At 66.3% G+C, this 20,331-nt stretch overlaps 2 protein-coding genes across 14 annotated transcripts in view; both read right to left on the bottom strand.

The window, feature by feature from the left end:
• The window catches only part of GATAD2B (GATA zinc finger domain containing 2B), a 92,526-nt gene extending 88,825 nt beyond the window's left edge, over positions 1-3,701 (bottom strand). For 3 of the 8 annotated variants that reach the window (XR_006608597.1, XR_006608599.1, XR_006608598.1), the window contains exon 1: positions 2,929-3,068. The gene's annotated coding sequence lies outside the window, so the exon portion shown is untranslated. Of the gene's footprint in view, positions 1-1,139; positions 1,935-2,928; positions 3,070-3,525 lie in introns of those variants that run through there. The other 5 variants (XR_006608601.1, XR_006608602.1, XR_006608600.1 and 2 more) reach the window with 5 other exon arrangements.
• A 2,762-nt stretch (positions 3,702-6,463) lies between these two features.
• On the bottom strand, positions 6,464-19,342 carry DENND4B (DENN domain containing 4B). 6 transcript variants are annotated; one of them, XM_045086904.1, is made up of 28 exons: positions 19,291-19,342; positions 17,717-18,056; positions 16,910-17,162; positions 16,253-16,322; positions 15,880-16,049; positions 15,550-15,794; positions 15,206-15,272; positions 15,060-15,118; positions 14,765-14,909; positions 14,320-14,495; positions 14,093-14,193; positions 13,635-13,850; positions 13,086-13,231; positions 12,649-12,788; positions 12,449-12,575; positions 11,880-12,086; positions 11,567-11,695; positions 10,700-10,868; positions 10,268-10,435; positions 9,664-10,052; positions 9,445-9,567; positions 9,132-9,301; positions 8,912-9,053; positions 8,506-8,742; positions 7,904-8,021; positions 7,652-7,817; positions 7,500-7,564; positions 6,464-7,392 (listed from the first exon to the last, which is right to left on the bottom strand). In XM_045086904.1, exons 2-28 carry the CDS (start codon positions 18,031-18,033, stop codon positions 7,247-7,249), a joined length of 4,461 nt encoding a protein of 1,486 aa, XP_044942839.1. In that variant the 5' UTR covers positions 18,034-18,056; positions 19,291-19,342; the 3' UTR covers positions 6,464-7,246. The 6 variants fall into 6 exon arrangements, with proteins under 6 accessions (XP_044942839.1, XP_044942837.1, XP_044942842.1 ...); XM_045086902.1 differs by lacking the exon at positions 19,291-19,342 and adding an exon at positions 18,758-19,007; XM_045086907.1 differs by lacking the exon at positions 19,291-19,342 and adding an exon at positions 18,611-18,747.
• Between the last annotated feature and the right edge of the window lie 989 nt (positions 19,343-20,331).

The raw sequence follows: 20,331 nt of genomic DNA, 5'->3' as shown, positions 1-20,331 counted from the left end.
CATCTCCAGCTTGGTGGACGGGAAGATAAGGAAGGAAAAAACAAACAGTAGACTGAAGCAAGAGGCCTGCTGTTTACAACAACATCCTAGCTTAAAGCCAGGATGAATCCAGAGGTCCCAGCATTCCATAAGGGTACTATTACTGAGGGACTCCTGAATGGCTCAGTCTGTTTAGCGCCTGCCTTCAGCTCGGGTCATGATCCCAGGGCCCTGGGATCAAGTCCCACATCAGGCTCCCTGTGCAGTGGGGAGCCTGCTTCTCCCTCTGCCTGCCTCTGCCAGCCTCTCCCCTTGCTTGTGCACTCGCTCTCTCTGACAAATAAATAAATTAAATCTTTAAAAAAGGATACCATTATTGACACAGTGACACCCTCCTCCCACCCCCACTATGCTATTCTGTAACCAAAATCCAACCTGAAGGTCTGGCCAGACCCAGCCAGGAAAAGAAGAAGAAAAAAAAAAAAAAGAAAGAAAGAAAGAAAGAAAAATAAAAAAACAAGTATGTGTGTTGGGGGGATTGGAAACATTTGTCCAAAAAAGAAAGAGGAAGGGGGACAGCACACAGCCTTTTGAATATCTTTAAGACTATGAGGTTCAGGGACGCCTGGGTGACGTCCCTGGTTGAGCCACTGCCGCTGCCTTCAGCTGGGGTCATGATCCCAGGAGTCCTGGGATGGAGTCCTGCATCGGGCTCCTTGCTCGGCGGGGAGCCTGCTTCTCTCTCTGCCTCTGCCTGCCTCTCTGCCTGCTTGTGCTTTCCAACAGATAAATAAATAAAATCTAAAAAAAAAATAAAAAAAAAAAAAAAGACTATGAGGTTCAGAAAAAATTTTTGCATCCTCCCTCCCAAAACCCATGGCCTTCTACTGAACACAGCAGGAAAGGTCACAGCCAGAACAGAGCCGAGAGGAGCTGATCAGGGACCCTGGTGAACACTGTTCCGCGCCAAGCACCGACGCGGAGTCTGTGCAGCCCCTTTCGGGCCTGCCCCTAAGCCGGAAGTTAGCAGACATCACAGTCAGAGGAGGCAAACCACAGCGTCCTGAAGATGGATGCTGCTGTCAGCTACGGATCCCTCTCACTCCACCGAAAGTGTTTTCAAGTAAGGAATAAGCAGGACAAAAGTCCATAAGCCTCACCTCCTTTCCAACTGGGTCACTCGGCCTACAGGTCTGGTCTTCGGATTCCTGATGAATATTTATCTGCTTCATTCCTCACCACGATGACTACAACTGCCCCAAGACTAAAACCACGGTCTGCCTCTAAAAATGGACGGCGGCGCTGCCAAACCAGCACTCCTCCGAACTCATTCCTCATACAACCTACCTGTTTAAACAGCCCAAGGCCGACTACCCCGGACCCAGTCTATCCCCAAACACAGACTAGAGAGCAGTCACCGACCGATGCGGGCCTTCCCTAAAACACGCGGAGGCCTCCACGGCCCCAACCTCACTAGCTCCGGAAGCAGCCTCCTCAGCCCTCACGCACAGACAGAAAGGTCGCTCTGACACCAGAGCACGAGTCAGACTTCAACCCGCAGTGCAGGTCAGTGCATCCCAGAAAAAGCCAAAGTTTGCTTCACGTGCAACATGCACGCACGCTGCTGCCAGAAACGATCCGAAACCGGCAAGCGGGAGGCGAGACTGGACAGCCGGAGAAGCGAGAGGGAACACCGCGCTTGGAATCACACGCGCGCACTACCTACCCCCAAACTGCACTTTTATATAGAAGAATGTTTCCACACCCAAAAGCATCAGCTCTTCGACAGGACCCGCGAGCCCCCGGGGGCTGCAGTCGGGCCCGAAGGCCCCGCGCCCTTCCCCAGCTCTGACGCGCACACAAAAGCCCGGCAAACAGCCCCTGGTGGGAAACGGGGAAAGTCGCTCGGGGCCGGCGACCTGCCTCCCCGATGACAGCAGGAGACGCGGCCGAGGCCGGCTGGGCCTCCGCGCACGGGCCCCCCCCCCCGGGCCGCCCCCGCCCCCCCCCGCGCCAGCCGCCCGCCCCCCCCCCCCAGCGCCAGCCCCGAGCGGACGCGGCGCGGCTGCGGGGGAAGAGTCCGGAGAGGCGAGCCTTCCCGGGGGCCAACGGCACCCACAGGAGCGGCCGCTCCTCGGCGTCCCGGCGAGCAGAGCGGCAGAAAGTCCTCCAAGTCCCGCTCCGGTCCGCGAACGGCCAGCCCCGGCTGCGTCGGCCCCCGGCGCGCCCCAGAGGCCCCGGCGAGGACAGCGGCGCCGGGGTCGCTCGGAAGCGGAGCCCCACCCGGGCGGAGAGCGGTGCCCGCTCCGGCGGCGGCGCGGCGGAGGAGGGGGCCCGGCTCTGCGCGCCCGACCCCGTCCGCGACATAAAGACAAGCCCGCCGCGCTCCCTCCCCCGAGCGACGCCCGCGCGTCCCGGCGGCCGGCGGGGCCCGGACTGCGCGCGCGGGGCGGCCCCGGCCCCCCGAGGGCACCCCCGGGGCCGGAGCGAGCCGGCGGGGGGCGCTGGAGCGGAGCGGAGCGGAGCGCGGCGGGCGGGAGGCAGGGAGCGGAGCGGGGACGGCGGGGGAAACGGGGCGCGCGGGAGGAAGAAAGAGTCAGAGCGGCGGGAGCCGAGGGACGCGAGGCGGGGGCGCGCGAGGCCGAAGGCGAAGGCCGGGGAGCGCGCGCGGGGCGGGGGAGGGGACGAGGTGAGGGGAGCGCGGGGCGGGGGCGCGCGGGGCCGGGCGGGGGAGGGGGACGCGAGGCGGGGGCGCGGGGGCGCGCGGGCGGGCGTCGGCTCGCGGGCGCTTCCCCTCCCCCGCCCGCCACCTTTCCCTTCCCCCACCGCCGCCGCCGCCGCCGCCGCCGCCGCCGCCGCCGCCGCCCGCCGCCCGGCTCCCCCGGTCCTCGCGGCTCGCCGCCCCCGGGCGGGCGGGCGGCCAGGCGGGCCTAGGCCAAAGCTCCTCACCTGGCGGTGGCGGGGTAACTCCCGGCGAGCTCGCCTCCTCAGGCGGCGGCGGAGGCGTCGAAAAAGGGAGGCGACGGCACAGTGGGTTCCGGGCCCCGCCGACGGGACCGGGGGCGGGGGTGGGGGAGGGGGCGGGCCGGACCAGGGCGGGCGGGCGGAGCAGACACTGCGGTACAGACGGGGGGCAGCGGCGGCGGCGGCGGCGGCGGCGGCGGCGGCGGCGGCGGCGGCGGCGGCGGCTGCACCGGCGGCGGCACCACACAAACAAGGACGCTGATTGGGCAGCTGCCAAGCGCCTCGGCTCCGCCTTCCCCACACGCCACGACGCCCATTGGGCGACCCCAGCCGGCCTCCCCGCCCTCCTCTGCTCGGCCACACCAATAGAAAAGGGGGTGCCGGGACTACACCCCACCCTTGAAGAGTGAGTGGCTGGAGCAGGGATGATTAGCGTACGGAGTACCCAATCCTAAGCGGAGGAGGGGGATGGTCTAGCGGGGGCGCGTTAATGGGTACCTCGGCCAGTCCCAGACACATCCGGGTCTTCAGCAGCCCATTTAGTGTCGGGGGTCAAAAAATCGCTTCAGGCTGCAACTTTACCTTAGAGACGTTTTGGTCCCCAGGCAGCCGCCGTACCCCAGTATCCCCAAACCCGGCTGCCCCCTCGGCCCGCTCTCATTCTTCCGACTCCAAAGATGGAGACTGGCGAGCGGCGCCGGGCTCCGCGCTGGGTGGTGGCTCCTCGCGACCGAATCCCGGAATCTGACGATGGCAGCGGTCGCGGGCGCTCGGGGCTCGCGGTCTGTGCGGGGCGTGGCCTGCCCGGGGCCGGCGGCTTCCTGGTGTGCGTGGGGCCCCGCGCGCCTGCGGCGGTGCCTGGGGGCCGCGAGGGGCCGGCGGGGCGCGGGGCGAGCGCCGCGCCGGCGCCGTGACGGCGGGATCCGGCCCCGCAGAGCCGGCGGAGCGGGCAGGGCCCGGCGGGGGGCACCGTCCACCCCCACCCCCCGGGGCGCAGACCCCGCGACGCGCCCGGAAGTCCCCACGCTCGGTTCCCGCCGCGGCCCGAACCCCGAGCTCAGGGAGCGGCTCCGGGACGTGGAGTAACTCGTGCAGGTCGACGGCGCGTCAGGGAGAGAGCGGGGCTTAGACCCCCGAGAGCCTGGGCTCCCGGAGCACCGCGGCGTGCCCGCGCGGCCGCGGAGAAGTCGTGCGGCGCCGTGGCCGTGCAGCGGGCGGAGGGGCCCACCTGAAGACAGGTGCACCCCAGGGTCACCGCGGTGGGCGGAAGCCTCGTCTCGCCCCGCACAGGGTCCGCGCACAGTCCCCGGCCTGGCCTGGGAGCTTGGCGCTCCGTCTTAGCGGTTCTAGGATGCGGGTGCAAGTGACTTAGCCGCTGCCCGCTGTGTCCCGCTCTCCCTTTCCGTGGACGGGAGTGATGGAGAGTCCAGCGCAGAGCGGAGCTGTGAGGTTACGAAGTAGCGCGTTGAATATGTGCAGGACAGTGCCAAGGACACAGTAAGCACTCAGCAGGCACGGTACTGTGTCCTACTTGGACCCGCCTTGCACATTTCTCAGTTTAACGCTTTCCCCGACTCAGGTATCTGACACACAGGACAGAGGGCCGCCGTGCAATCAGGCGGCCCTCCAGGAGCTGGGGGTATAGCAGTAATTGTGACCGAAAACCACTGCCCTCTTTCCCTAACCTGCTGCTTCGCCCATTATCACTCGGATGCCTTCTCCGGCGTCCGCCGAGCCGTCCTTCAAGGGCGGAGAGGAAGGGAAGTACGGTGGTGGAAGACACCGGCCTGACCAAGAGCCTAGTGAAGCCTGAGAAAACACTTTCCAACAGAATTAAAGTCAACGGTGGAGGGAACGTTCAGTCTGGAGTGATCCAACTCCAGGGAAGACCAGTGTGAGGCCACCGTTGCGGCCGGGACCTGACCGCGCCCTCTGCAGACTACCTGTGTGTCTGAAGCTGACACTGACCGCGTGTGCTTAGCGCTGGATGTGGATGGCGTAATTAACCTTGAAAAACCACCTCAATCTGCACACAAGGAAAAACCGAGGCACAGGAGTTAAGTAATTTGGCTGATATAATAAAATTCGTAAGTAGGAGAGACAAAATTTAATTAAAATTTTGTACCCAACCCTGTATATGCTCTGAAGTCTGGAAAGAGAAACTGGGCCAGGACGAGGCATGGCCTCCCCCATCCAGTCCCCCTGGGCCCCAGCCCAGAGATGTCAGATGCCCTGGTGAGTACTTTGCTGTTGGAATTTCCAGATAGTCTTGTGGTGCAAGAACTCTGTAGTCCTGTGCATCTGGCCATAGGGCTCAACAGGGAGGCATAAAGGTGCGGGCGCACTGGAGATGAGGGGCGGTTACCCTGTTCACCGGAGTCAAGGGGCCTTCTAGACCATTAAGACAGTATGCTCTGTCAAAGTAGGGACTGAGCCCTAAAATTCTAGAATTCCAGGCAGTTCAGCACTCTGCTGGGCACACCGTGCTCTTCACTTGTGAGGCTGCGGGGGGCAGGATGGCTGCTCCCTTGCAGAGGTGGGGAGAGGCTGGTTTTAGGGAGCAAGGTCTGATCAGAGCGTGGGCTGATGTGAGGATTTCCCCTCTGAAGAAGATGCCTCCTAGTCCCAGGCAGGACAGAAGGTACTTCCCAAGGCCCAGCTTCCCTCCTGTGCAGCTCTTTTCGGAGGGAAAGCATCTCTCATACACAGCACAGGATGGGGAAGGGTTGGTCCTGTGGCCTGAAGCTTCCCAAATTCAGAAGTGCTACCACTCTGCATCCACTGTTCTCCACCCCTGGGAATTTGCACGAAAACCTCACGTTAACTCATTCCCCCCAGAGACACTCCTGCCTGCCTTCCCCAGGGCAGGCGTCCTGTTGGCTAATTCCCTATTCCCTTTGGTGATTGGTTTTGCATCTCTGTTAGGGGTTCTTTCCGGTGTTTATTTCATCATACTACAGGAAAGGGAGAGTTGGGGGTGGGCTCCTTGGTCCTTGCCTTAGCTTCCTGATCTGTCCCCAGGCCAAGAGCCTGGCTGGACGGGTCCTGCAAGCAGCGAGAGCAATGGGGGGGGGGGGGGGGCTAGGATGGCTGCCAGGGGTCCCAGGATGCCAGAGAGCCACCAACACCAACTACTAGGGAGAGGGCTGTCCGCTCTGGGAGTACTAGAGAGGCCGAGAGGCAAAAGCTGGGGGAGACGGTAGAAGGCAGAGATGAGCTCAAGCCCCCAGAGAATGGAGCCTTTGTGTGGGGTACAAATGAGGGACAAGGGGGTGACTGTGTGGGAGGGCCGGAAGCACCACACAGACTGGCACCACCACAGGCAGCACCAGACTCCCCCCTCTCCTGCTCTGAGAGCGCCCCGAGCCCCACAGGGCCAGTACCAGCCCCGGTCCAGGAAAGCAGGGCCTGCCTGAGGCCGCAAGGAATGGGAGGGGGGAAAGGACGTGCGCCCCCGACCCCGGGAAAGAGAGTGGCATCCCCTGCCGTTCTCCCAGACGCAGGGAACAGGAGGCAGAAGGAAAAAGACAAGCAGCTTTTACTCTATTTACATCCAACAAAACTTCGCAAGGAACAATCCTTACTGCGCAGCCGGGGCCCTGGGCGGGCGAGGCATTCCCCACAGCAGAGGAGATGGGAAGGGTTAGGACTGGACGGGCCCGGCTGTTCCTGAGGGGAGGATGGGGCTTCTCTAGCTCCCTCCTGACTTTACAGGAGCTGCGAACCACTGAACCACGGTGCCCTGCTTCCCTTCTTTTTCATCATCCCTAGGAACCTCATAAGCAAGGGGCCGTGGTTCCACAATAAATAACTGAAAACGCAAACACTAAGGTGGGAAGACCTGATGGAGAGCTTTGGGCTACTTCAGCAGTTCCCAGGAGGAAGGCCCATCACTGGTGGAGAACGACATGCCTCCCTCTCATCCAGGGCAAAGGCTCAGTAGCTCTGTACCTTTCCAGTTGTTTTTTAAAACAAAAACTTAGACAATGACCAGGGCAGTGCAGATCAGTGGGTACCCTGGAAGAGAGTTCCCGGTATAACCTGGGGAGAAACAGAGCTGTGCCAACTCCCGCCAGGCCTCATACATCAGCATGAGCATCCTGGGCAGGCTGGAGATAGGGGACTGTGACCTTTGCTAGCAGTGGGTCCCTCTTCTTGCTGCCCATATTCGGAGCCTACGGCTGGGCCTGCCTCCCAGTCCGCTCCCAACTCCTCTACAAAAGGAGTAGGAAAGCAGGGTAGCTCTAGAATCCGCTCTCCCCCACCTCCCCACCCCAGGCTGGAGAGGAGAGCTTAAGGGTCCCTAGCATTCCAGAGGTGCTCCAAAACACTTGCGACAATCAATGGCCTTTGGGGTGGGCATCTGTGCCCGTCGCTGCCTCAGCTCCTCCTTGCCCATGCTGCTGGCCAGCTTGTTAAAGGCGGACTTGTACTTCTTGTCGAAGGCCCCTAGGAAAGAGAGTGGAAGCGGGCAGGGCAACGGATTACAGTTTTAACCCCCCAACACCGGGCCCCAGATTCTTTTAAGCTCCCTAGCCCCCTGCCTGCTCCCTCACCAATGTCCACGTGGTCCTTGCCCAGAGCAGCCATCGTCAGGAATAAGATCTCACGGTAGATGCCCCTGGAGTGGAGGCAGAGGGTCCGAGTGAGAGAAAGGGGGTACGGACCCGGGGACAGGCCAGGGACCTCCCGGGTGGGAGCACCGTACCTCTGCAAGTGAAGACCACTGGGAGGCGGTCCTAGAGTCTCCAGCAGGAGCCCCACGGCCTTGTGCACCTCGTTGAGACCCACGTGGCGCAACACAGCCTCCAGCAGCTCCAGGCCCAGGGCTGCAGGGATGGGGCCGGGCCATACCACCCGCTGCGGGATCTGGCCTGGGTGAGAGAAGGGAGGCAGCCGGGTCGCTGCGCCCTGCGGGCGTCACCCACTCTTCCCAGCCTAGGCCGCACACCAGACTCACTGTGGACCCTCCAGAGCACGTAGAGAGGTGGGCAGCTGCTGGGATCGGGGGTCAGGACGTCCCACAGCAGCCGCACCTGCACAGCCGCCGGGTCAGGCGTCAGCCAGGGAGGCGGGGCCTGCAGGGGCCGAGACACGGGGCAGGCTCAGGGGCCAGCTGGCAGAGGGCTGGAAGCAGAGCGGTGGCAGTGCTCCAGGACACAAAGGGACGCTGCGAGCTAGAGCCAAAAGGAAGAGGAAGAGGAGCCCTCGAGTCCCCAGGGGAGTGCGAGCTCTCCAAGGCACACACTTGGTCCTGGAGCTGCTGCATCCCTTGTCCCTAAAAGCTGTCCCTACAAGCTGCCCGGAGCCTGAAAGGTGCTCAGTAAATGTTGGCGGAATGACACCACCGTCAGGGAGTCACTGGGTAGGAACCAGGCACCACACGGGCATCGAATGAGCCTGGGCACTTAGGCTGTTCTACAGATGAGAAAACGGAGACTCGGTTTCTCCAAGGGGTCAGCCCAGGCCTGTGACTCGCTCTGCAGGGCCTGAGGGACAGACCCAGAGGGGAGGTGTGCAACAGCCAGCAAGCACCAGCAGGGGCCACGGGAGGGCACTGACCTGCGAGGGTGGGGGGCCATCACAGGAGGCCAGCACCAGGCATGGCAGAATACTGGGCAGCCGCAGCCGCTGGAAATACCACAGAAGGTTCCAGAAGATGATGGGGTGGGCAGCAGGCAGCTCAGGCAAGGCCAGCACCTCACTGCCCTCATTTTCCACCAGCGACTCCAGTTCCTTACGCAGCACCAGGGGACTCAGGTATGCCCAGGCACCCTCATCGACCCGCCGGGAGGCAGCCTGTTGGGCACCAAGAGGGAGGACGGTCCCAGCCCCAGAACCTGCTTGCCACCGAGCCGCCATGGGCCGCAGCTCCCAAGATGCCCCATACCCTCGAGGCCTGTCGCACCCCACCACCGCCGGGCAACACACATGGACCCCCACCATTCTCCTCTGGCCCAGCCCTTACCCCTGTGTGCCCGTTGCACAGCTGGGGCTCATCCAGGGCAAGGCAGAGCCTGCGGTCACTGAGCACGGGGCCTGGGCCCCCAGGGACGGGAGCATCTTTGCTGCTACTGGCACCGGCAGGGACAGGCTTGGGGCTGGGGGCACTGCAGGGGGATAATGGGGGTCAGCCCCAGAACTCCCGCCTCCAAGTCCCGCCGTAATACTTTCCCTCCTTTGGGCACCTGGGTCGGGAGTCCAGGGTTTGGACGCTGAGCAGGGGCACAAAGGGGCAGGCACAGAAGGGGCACACTGTGTTGAGGTTGGAGTCGTCGGGCGCCCAGCCAGCCATGATCTCCTCGTCGTACACCAGCGAGTCACAGGCACTGCACAAGGAGCAGCTGGAAAGCAGGATCTGCGGACGAGAAGAGCCCCCGCCCCAGGCTCAGGAGCCCAGGCTCTGTCCACCTGCCCCAGCCTCTGCCTCGCCAGAGGGAAGGTCGGGGGGAGTCTGCATGTGGGTGTGGGGCCCATCTGTGCAGAAGGGGCTCTCCTCACTTCCAGAGAAGGCGGCTGCGAGGACCCAGGGGTGTCACTGAGGCGCTCCGAGGACCGGCGCAGGCCCAGGCTGCTGACGGAAGACTCAGAGAGGTCCCACTCGCTGCCCAGAGAGGCCGAGCTCTGCCACAGCAGGAGAGGGGCACTCAGTTGGCGCCGCCACCCCCCCCACTTCTGGGCTCTGTCTCCAGGCCTCTGGCCCTGGCCCTCGCAGGCTACCTCGGACGCGGTGGATCCAGGCCGCTCCCGGGGGCGCAGGAGGCTGTCCATCGGGCTGCGGTGGGCCGGAGGTGGCAGCTCAGGGGGCAGCTCAGGGGGCGCAGTGCGAGAGGCAGGGGAGCGGCGGGAAGGAGTGAGCAGTTGCTGTAGGCGGGCGCCCAGCCCTCGTCGCGGGGTGCTGGCCTCCTCCTGACGCCCGCCAGCCTTGGGCGCCCGCCCGCTCAGCCCCTCCAGGGCTTCCACCGACTGGGCGCTCAGAGCTGAGCCCGAGTCCTCTGGGCTGCCTCCAGGGGCCGGCTCCTCGCCAGTCAGGCTCAGGTCGGAGAGGCTCCCATCACGCCAGGGGACAGGGGAACCCCGGGGCTCCAGCACCCCCAAGGCCTCTATCACTGCAGGGCAGACACGAGTCAGAGAACACAAAGCCTCACCCATTGTCCAGGAGCCAGGGAAGCACAGCCCCTGCCTGCAGAAAAGACAGCAACCGGGCAAGGTCCCCAGCTTCCGCAGCAACCCCCATCACCTCACAGCCTGGCTCTGCTCTCCCTCTCTCCCTGCCCCGCGGTAAGGGAAACCAGCTGGGCGGAGGACTCCAGCAGACACTCACTGTGGGCCACGCCGGCCTCCACGGTGGGCTGCGCCCCGCGGGCACTGCCCAGACTGCCGCTTTTCACCAGGCGCCCCGCGGGGGAAGCCGGGTCCCGGAAGCTTCGACCGGCCCAGGTGGTCTGGCGCTGAAGTGGGCGGGTGGGGGAGGGCCGTTCCAGGCAGGGCTCTGCGAAAGACGGGGAGGCGGCTAAAGACAGAGCCAGGTAGAAGCCCAGCCCCTATCCCAGAACAGGGCTCCTTGGGTGGGTCTGGGGTTTCTGGGGTTGGAGCCCACCCCCCCCCGGCAGAACATCTTCTCCTTCGTTACCAGCCAACTGCAGCGTCCCCGTCCCCAGGACACCCGATGCCAACCACAGGGTCAGCCCCGGCTCTCTGCACCTCTCCCTGCCGGAGCCTGGCTGCTCAGCCCCCAGCCCAGACCCGTGCCCACCTGTCCGGCCGCTGCCCGCCTCTTGTGCGGCCGCCTCCTGTTCCCGCCGCCGCCGCCGTTCTCTCAAGGGCTGGCGGAACTGAGCAGCCCCCAGGACAACGTTCCGGAGCTTGGCCCAGCGCAGGCGCCCACCCGGTGTACCCGACAGCCACTTGCTTTCCAGCACGGCCTGCCAAGCACAGTGCCCATCAAGATGGCCTTCTTCACGCCCTGACCGCAGCCGGGTGGCCGCTGCCTGCTCCAGGGACGCCAGGCGCCCAGGGGCCACCTCCCCCTGCAAACATCCTGCCGATGGTTCGGCCAGGAGCAAGCCCACCTGGGCGAGATCTGGAGGAAACCAGAAGCTGTGTGGATACTTTGTATCCAGACTCTGCTACTTAGGAAGCATATGGCTTTGAAAAAATATTTTCACTTTTCTGGTCATCGATGAGTTTCATCATGTAAAAACCAGTTCAGTACTGTGGTAAAGGGCCCAAACGCAGAAGCCGTTGCTCTGCCTGTGTTCCGTGCCCTGACTCCCTCATTTCCTCCCTGTGGAACCCTGGACAAACCAGCCGCTCTCTGCGCCCTCACCACACCCCAAAAGATGCGGGGGGTGGGCAGCCTGCATTAACGATGAACAGAGAGCAAATGCGTGAGGTGCAACCGCTGGCTCACATCAGGACTACCGTGGGGCGGGGGCCGCGCTCCTCGTCGGGGCCCAGGCAAGTGAGGGAGCCGCCTGCGTCCCTGCCCAGTACAGGGGCTGACGGTGGTCACAGGGCCGGTCTGCCGGTCTGCGGCGGGGGGCAGGGGCGTCAGGGAGCAGCACCCTCCCCGCACCACACCTGGCACTGACGACTGTCCCGCCCCAAGCAGACCCCGAACCTTGTTGTAGTAGCCGTAGGTGATGGTGTTGGGCACGACACCCGCCCGCCGCATCTCCAGCATGACGCGCACGGACAGCACAGGCTGCCCATAATGGGAGCACAGCTGCATCAGCACCCGGTAACACACCTGTGCCGGGAGAGAGCGGGGTGAGGGGCCCATCCCCTGCCCCCACCCACGGCTCAGCACCCCCTTCTCCCCCCCAACCAGCGCCCGGGTTTCAGCCTCCCTCGGTCCCCACAGACCTCACGGCTCCCCCTACCCCAGGGCCCTGGCAGCCTCCCTCCTTGCCCGCAGCCGCACAGGCCCCCACCTCATCAGGCAGCACCACCTTGCGGCTCTCCATCTGGCGCAGCACGTGGTAGGCCGTGTGCAGGGCCTGTACGCGGGAGGGCGCCGAGCGGACGTAGGCCGGCAGACACAGGAACCACAGCCCGTAGCAGTGTCCCAGCAGGCACCGGGCCCATAGCTCCGGCACGGCTGCTGACTTCTGCGCCGTCCGCTGGGCCACCTTCATCTCCTGGATAGGGCAGGGCACACCCGGGTAAGGACCAGGCCACGGCATGTCTCAGAACGGTGGGGGAGACGCAGACCCCTCCCCGAGGCAGGGCCTGGGCTCCAAGGGGGCAGGATGGACGCTGCACCCAGGGTTTGGTGACGAGGCCCCAGGCAGAGATGCCCAGCTCTCAAGCGTGGACAGACCCCAGCTTCCAGAGCTTGGAAGACGAAGGTGGTGGCAAGGACAGCAGGGCCAGCAGCTGACGTCTGACGGGCCAGGCGCACTGAAACCTGCTAATCATAGCGGAGCCACCCTCACGTCTGCCTCCCAGCTAAAAAAACGGCCCAAGTCAGGTGCCGGTGTGGGGCCCACGTCCCGGTCACCTGCTTGGTCCGGCGAGGGGCAGGGCTGCTGGGCGCGCTACGGGCCGGGCCGGGCACGGGCAGCGCCCCAGGCTGCTCCCGCGGGGACTCGAACAGCTCAGGCCGCAGCTCTGGGAACCCGTCGTAGCTGCGGGGGCAGAAAGAGGCAATAGCAGGGACCAGCAGGCGAGGGCGGCCTCAGGGGAGCAAGAGGCTCTCACCAGTACTGGGGGGGCGGTTCGCCGCCCTCTGGGGCTGGAGGCTCCTCGGGGGGTGTGATGAAGACCGTGAGCTCACTCCCTGACAGCTCCTCCAGCTCCACCAAGGGCGTCGGCTCAGGCTTCTCCTGCTCCGGGTGGACCTGCCGCAGGATGGTGAGGATGAGCGTCAGGGCGGCAGGCACAGTGGGCGCCACTCCCAGCTGTCCAGGAGATGGCATCGCCGAGCAGCACCGTGATGGGGAAGGAGCACATGGGCCCGGGCACCCCTGAGGCCCCTGAGATACCGCTGGGGGCGGGTGACGGGCACAGGGGGCCAGTGTGTCTGTGAAGGCAGCCGCGTGCCCTGTGTAACTGCAGCGGGGGGCACCCCGACGCGGGCCAGGGTCCAGTGCTTGGAGCAGTAACAGGGTGCACGCAGGGCAGATGGCGCCCAGTACCTTGTCGACACAAGAGTCGAAGAACTCGAGGGCAGCGTGCCGAGCGGAGCCAAAGGAGCACTCCTCGATGAACTGCGAGAACATCTGTGTGCGCAGCAGCTGGCAGTACAGCTTGTGGCTGGAGCGCTCCCGGGATCTGAGGAAGCCTGGCCGGGGGGGGGGGGGGGGGGGGGGGGGGGACGGGTCGCAGGGGTCAGCGGGCCCCATCGGGGCCCCAGCCCCCACGGCCTCTCTTGGGCTCCTCAGGCAGGACGCCCGCGGGTGCAGAGCACCAGTCTCGTGGGGCCCACCCTTCTGTCTGTCCGCACCCAGGGCCTCAGACTGGGGTCCCTGAAGTCAGGTCCCCAGGGAGAGCTTGGCCCCAGGAGCACTGCACTCCAAGCCCTGGGCCCCCAGAGGGCAGGCCAGTACTGGTGTATCTCGGCGCCCCGACTCCAAGCCCAGAGGCAAGCATGCGGCTGGTGCCTCTAACACTGCCCATCGCGCCCGTTGCCCGAAGCCCAGCACCCCTCCCCCGCCAGCTCCCCACGCAGAGACAGGCCTCCCTACCCTGCAGGAAGAAGAGGTTGTCAACATCCCGAGCCCCCTCGGAGGGGGCCTGGGTGAGCGGGCGCAGGAAGTCCCGGTAGCCCTTGAGCAGACAGGCCATAAAGCGGAGGAAGGCTCCCTGGACCTCACGCTCCAGCCGCGCCCGGCGCCCACACACCGCCTCGTAGTCCGTCAGCAGGAACTCCAGGGACGCCTCCTCCTCAGGCCCAGTGTATGCTGGGGACCAGGGCAGCTGGGGTCAGGGCCGGCTCCGGCACCCCCTGGCCAGTACTGACCGGAGCAACTCCAGTGGGGAATGGTTTCAAGCCACCCCAGTGACCCTGCGCACGCAGCGCTCCCGTGGAAACCCTAATACCTCTAAGCTCCTCAAGGAAGGTCTAGCTCTCCCCAGGCCTCCCTATCTGGGGGCTCAAGGTCAGTGCCAGTTTCTGGTCCCCACCCTAGCCCAGGGCTCTCACTCTGGTCCAGCTGCTGGTGCAGGCTCGTCAGGGTGGCCAGCAGAACCTTGTAGGGCTTGCGGGGCAGGGTCCGAGGGGACAGGGGCTTCTTCTCCTCGGTCCTGTGAGATCCGCAGAGAGGAGAAGGGGCTGTGGGGCTGCTCGCCAACCTCCCCCGGGGCTCGCCCAAGGTTGTGTGTGCGTGTGGCGGGGCCCCCACCAGCCTGAGGGAGGCCCCGCCCTCTCACGGGAAGAGCGTGTTGGTGTCAAGATCGACACAGACGACGTCGGCAGGCGGGTCGTGCAGGTCGAAGTAGCTGGAGTGGATCCCCACGATGAAGGGCACAGGGGCGCTCAGCACATCTGCCAGCGCCAGCGGGCACAGCGGGATGTAGGGGCACTGCCAGTGCAGCGGGAAGGTCATCTGGGGCACCAGGGAGGGGGTACCAGTGAGCAGGAGCCTGGGGCAGCTGAGGGGGTGCAGGAGGGAGGGGGGGCACAGGCCAGGGTGGGGATCGGAGAACAGCCCCCGACTCCTGCTGTATGGAGACGGTGCCCAGGGAGGAGGCCGAGGGACACCCCCACCCATGCCCCCGAGGAAGCAAGAGGAAGTAGAGTCGGGTCAGGAGCGGCTGGGGTGATGCACAGGTGGGAACCTCCCGAGGAGGAAGGGCCCGATGGGGTGGCACTCACGGAGACCAGGGCCTCGCAGACGCTGGTGAGCAGGTCTGGCCGCAGCGAGTGGACCAGCAGCTTGTGCTCTGTGAGCACGGCCAGCAGCAGCGTGATGGCCAGCTCAGGGCCCAGGCTTTGCAGCAGCTGCAGGAAGCTCGCCCCGCTGCGGGGATGCCGGGAGGGGGTCACCAGGGACCCTGGAGACCCCTCCCCAGACACCAGGCGCAGAGGCCACTGGGGCCTGGCCTGTGCCCACCTGCCTGGCACCTCCCGGGTCCTTGGTCATCATAGCACCCTCCCCCCGAACACATACCTGAGGGGCAGGGGTGAGGAAACCGGCTGGCAGAGGAGCAGGTTGTCATAGGGAGACATCTGGGAGGCAGAGGAGCAGCAGGTCAGAAAGAGGAAGGCCACCACCGCCCCCCCACCCCCCCACCCCCGCCAGGCCTAGGCTCACACCTGCACCAGGATGCGGGGTCTCTGTGGGGAAGGGAAGGGCACGTTGTGAATGAAGTGAGAGATGTGCCTGGGGAAGAGAGGGCTGCGGGTCAGAGGCAGACTCCCCAGTTCTCTCTCCCGCCCCCCCTTCCCCGCTTCCCCCACAAGAACCTCATACCCCCTAGCTCGGAGCCTCGCTCACCCCAGGCAGTGGCCTCCTACGCCCCCCCCCCACCCCTGCACAAACCCCACAACCCCGTCTGCACTGCGGTGCACCCCTGCCCGAGCCCCCACCCACCCTCCCCCACCGGCCCCGGCAGCCCGCCCCCTCGCCCCCCTCCCCGCAGGCCGGCCGCGGTGCTCACGCTTCCAGGGGCAGGCGGTGGGGGCCCGAGACGGAGTAGCGGTAGAGGAAGGTGAGGAAGGCGCGGAAGGCGGGGAAGGCGGGCCAGCGCGACAGCACGGCGATGGCGCGGCGGCTGCGCACCGCCCGGCCCCCCAGCGGCCGGCCCCGCTCCACGGCGCTCAGCAGGCCCAGGGCCCGCGCCTGGCGCTCCGACAGCCGGGCCCTCGGGAAGGCCTCGTAGAACTGCAGGGCGGCGCCGTACACCTGGGGATGCGGGCGGCGACGGGGAAGAGAAGCCGTGAGGCGGGCTCGGCGGGGCCGGGACCCCTCAGCGCACTCGTACACCCACCTTGTCACCCGCCGCGCCCGTGAGCACGAAGGTGGAGAAGACGGGCACGGGGTACTTGGTCTGGGCAGGCCAGCACTCAACAGTGGCTCCCATGGGCAGGCAGAAGACGGGCACGGACTCGGGCAGTGGGAACGCCTCGTTGTCCTCCTCTGGGTAGCGACCCAGCAGCTCTGCGCCCCCAGCAGCGGGGTGTGGGGACGGACCGAAAGGAGGAGGGTCGATCAGACTCAGGGGAGGGCTCCCGGGACGCCAGACAAGGGCCGAGTGGCGACGGGGAAGTGGGGTCTGGGCACACTGAGGGTACCAGCCAAGAGGCAGCAGGCGAGGGGGACATTAAGGACCAAGGGCTTGGAGGGACACAGGGGCCACTCACCTGCCTCGTACACCAGCGTGTTGGCCTTGGCCAGGCCCACCTTGTAGCACAGGTAGACCGCTGGGCCCCACTGTCCCAGAAACGACAAGAGACAGACACATAGCCGACAGATTTCTGGGCGTCATGTCCTCTACCACTCCTCTGTCATCTTTTGAATTTTATTTAAAAAAATTAAAAAGTTTTTAAAGAGGCTCCATGCCCAGTGTAGAGCCCAATAATGCAGGGCCGGAACTCACGACCCTGAGATCAAGTCAGACGCTTAATCGACTGAGCCCACCTACATTGCAGGGGTCTCTTGTCTTTAAAACTCCCAATAATCCTGGGGCCTCTGGGTGCCTCAGCCGGCCGAGCATCCAACTCTTGGTTTCGGCTCAGTCCTGATCCCAGAGTTAAGAGATCGAGCCCCATGTCGGGCTCCGGGCTGGGCATGGAGCCTGCTGGAAATCCTCCCCTCTCTCACATCTCCCTGCCCCAATAAATAAATAAAATCTTCAAGGAAAAACCTCCCAACAATCCTGGTCTCCCAAGACTAGTCACTCCTCTGGGCCCACCCTGGGCATAAGAGGCCCCAGTGGCAGGGCGCCCTCTATGCCCTGTGCCCAACCCCCACACCAGCTCGGTGCAGGCCTTCGCACCCGGCCAAGGGGCCCTGCTCACCATGCCAGGGTTGAGGTTGCGGGCCAGTCGGCAGTAAGTATGAGGCGTGCCCTCGCCCTTGCTGGGCAGCACCAGGCAGAGGTCCGTGATGCCCAGGGCATGGAGCCCCGCCCCCTCTGCTGCCCGCCGGCAAGTGAGGTAGGTGCGGGGGTGCCCAGGGCCGGGAGGGGCCAGGTTGGCCGAGTGGCTATAGGGGGTCGTGTCCAGCACCTGGACGCCAGGCTTGGGTCGTTCCTTCCCTTCATACAGGACCCTGGACGCAGAGAGCGGGCACAGACGTCAAGGTCTCGGGGCAGAGAGAAAGACCCCATTCCTGCCAGATCTGGCCAACTAGTCCTACCCACCAGCCTTGCAGCCTTGGCCCTATCAAACCGGGCAGCAGGGCCCACTTCCTGCAGGGCTCTACCCTCCAGAACCCTGTGCGTCCTCTCCTAAGCTCGGCTCTGCTTCTCGGTCAGTACGCCCCTCTCCAGCCTTCCGCGGCTCTCCTCCTACTCATTTGTAAGCGCCAAGAGGAAAAGCTTCCACTTATGACCCCGAGCCAAGTCCCACATGCGGATAGCCTCCTTCAATCTTCTCAACCACCCTGTGGGGCGGTGTCCCTTCCCTTCTCCAGAGGGGCTCAAGACCCGGCCCCAGATCCCACAGCGAGCCAGCAGCCACACTAGTCCACCGCCCAACTCCACGTATGGACCGGGTGCATCCACCTCCCCCTGCTCCCTGTCTCCGGCCTGCTCTCCTCCTGCCCGCAACCCAGCCCCTGACTCTCCCCACCTCCCCTGGTGCCCACACAGGAGGGACACGCACCCCAGCTCAACGAGGGGGGGCTTGTCACGGCCCCTGCGGTAGCAGATGACCGGCTGAGTTCCCCCCAGGAGGCCAGCACTGAGTTCCAAGGGGTGGCCCCCCGCCGAGGTCTGGATGCAGGTGTAGCCCTGTGGCACCTCCTCGCCCAGCGCCCTGGCAATGACTGCCACGTCCGTGATGGGATCGGCTGGCCGGGGAGCGCGCAGGGGCCCACTGGGTTCGGGGACACACGTCTCCTCCGGGATGGGTGCTCCGTTCCCTGCAAGCCCAGCTACCACGAAGTAGTCCACCAGCCGGGGGGGCCGCTCCTCCGCCATGGCCCCCCCCTCGCTCACGGCATCTGGAACGGCGGCGGGGAGGAGATGTGAAGAAGCAAGGGAGGCGACCCCGGGGCCACCCTCTGCTCCCTCCTCTCCTCAGTCCTTCCGAGGGGAGGGGAGGTCAGTGGTGCTCGGCCAACCCTGAGCTAGCCGGCCTGTGACGTCACCAGGCAAGGAAGGAGGCCAGGACCCTCCCTCCGGGTGGCACCCACCGGCTCCCCAGGCAATCCCTGCTCCGCTGCATCGCCCACAGCTGCCCTGGGCTCTGACCCCACACGGCTCCCCTAATCCCTTTAAAGGGCCCACCCGGCCTGACTCCTGGCGGCCGGGACCACAGTCTTCTCGGTAATGGCCTGCAGTGACATCATGCCGACCTGACAGTCAGTTTGAAGGGTTTCCGACCTTCCCCCTCTACTGATGACATCATCAGAACCTCCCGGTCCAGCTAAGGTTCTTAAAGAGCGCACCTCTGGGTTTTCAGCAGGACCCCACGGGTTTCCAGGAAGGCCCACAAGACCCAAGTTTTCGTGCGTCTTCCCCAGACTCGTGTCCTTTCTCCTCCCTGCGCACTAACCCGACGGAAAGCCCAGCGCCCTCCACCTCCAGGAGCCTGAAGTTAGGTCGACGCCGCCGCGGGAGGCGGTCCGGCCACCCGCCCTCGCTCGCAGGACGCAGGGAGGGAGCCGGGCGCCCCACGGGCCTCCGCGCACGGGGTCCTCACCTGCCGCCATGGCCCAACCCGACAGCGGGGGGCCCCGGGGGGGTCCCCAGAGCCCGGGCGCGCAGCCTGGGGAGCAGCTCGGCGGGAGGCTGCAGCGCAGGGCCCGAGGCACGGGGCGCTCGGGAGGGGAAGGGAGGGCACTTCCCGAAACCCGCGAGGGGAAGCTGCGCGGGCGGAAGTCGGCCCCGGGGCGTGCGGCGGGGGGGACCGCGGGGCCGGCCCGCAGCCGCCCTCCGCCGCCCCGCGCGCCCCCCCCCGAACCCCCCCCGCGGCCCCCCACCCCCCAGCCCAGCGCGGCCACACGCGGCGGGTCCCGGTCCGAGAGCCGCGGACCGGGCGGGGGAGGGGGAGGCGGGCCGGGGGGGGGGCGCCCCCCGCACACCTGCGCGCCCGCCCCTGCCCGGCGGGCTCCCCGCGCTTTCACTTCCCCGCGGCGGAGGAAGCGGAACCAGCAGCGCCGCCCGCCGCCCCGCCCGCCGCCCCGCCCGCACCCCCTCCCCGCCCCCCGCCCCCCGCCCCCCGCCCGGCCCTACCTGCCGGCCCGCGGCTCCCCGGCCCGCGGGCGGGCGGCGGCTCGGAGGCGGGCGGCGGGCGGCGGGCTACCCGGCCCCGGACATGGCGCCCGGCTCAGCGCGCTCCCCGCCGGGCGGCGGGCGGAGGGACAGGCGGCGGGGGCGCCGCGCCGGGCTCGTCCGCGCGCCCCGCTTTCTCCGCGGCCCCCCCCACACCCCCACCGCGGCCGTGACCCCGCCGCGCCCGCCCGGCGCCTGCAGCGCGACCCCTGGCGGCCGGGAGGGCCCCCTGCACGCTGGCGGCGGGCGCCGGGCCGGCCCCGGGGCCGGGTCACATGCCGCCAGGGCGCCTGGCCGCGGGCCCCGGGAGGCCCAGGCTGCGCCGACCCCGCGACGCCCCCACTCCCAGGTCTGGGGCACCCTGCATCCCCTGCGGGCCTCGGCCACAAGCTCTCGGTTCCCTGTCCGGAAAGGGGGGCTTTGGACAGAGGAAGAGCGGACGGCGGCGCTGCGCGGTGCGCGAGTCCCGGAGGCGGCCGGTCGCGGCGGGGACAGGAGCGGAGGGCAGAGGCTCCTGCGGCCGGAGGGCTGGCAGCCCGAGACAGAAAGAGGAGGGCCCGTGGGGACCCTGCGAGCAGGCCGGCTGGCACACAGGGACAGCGGAACAGAGCCGGCCGGGCTGGGAATGCGGGCGCGGGGAGGGAGCCAGGCGCAGACCCGCAGCGCAGACCCGCAGCGCGAGGTCAGAGCCTGGCCAGGTACCACTTGTCTTCCAGGTTCTCCGGGATCAAAAGGCCCGTACGAAAGAGGGAGCCAACCCGAGCCCTGCCCGGCACCCACCCGGGGCATAAAATCCTCCTGGAGACCCTCCCTCTGCCAGGCGGTCCTTGGGGCTTGGGGCCAGCTGCTCCGGGGGTGGGGGTCTGGGTGGGGTGGGGGGGACAGCAGCCTGAGTGCTCAGCAGGCAGCGGCCTCCTTGCCTGACTCCCAGCCAGGGCCCGGCGGCGGGGCCGGGGGGCCGCACACAGGAGGGCCGTCGTGCTGTCTGGGAGCCGGCATCCA

The sequence above is a fragment of the Mustela putorius genome, unplaced genomic scaffold (genome assembly GCF_011764305.1).
Source record: "Mustela putorius furo isolate JIRA1106 unplaced genomic scaffold, ASM1176430v1.1 tig00000997_pilon_pilon_pilon, whole genome shotgun sequence".
NCBI classification, from domain to species: domain Eukaryota; kingdom Metazoa; phylum Chordata; class Mammalia; order Carnivora; family Mustelidae; genus Mustela; species Mustela putorius.
The sequence above is the reverse complement of the archived record's forward strand: the minus strand, read 5'-3'. Positions and strand labels throughout refer to the sequence as shown.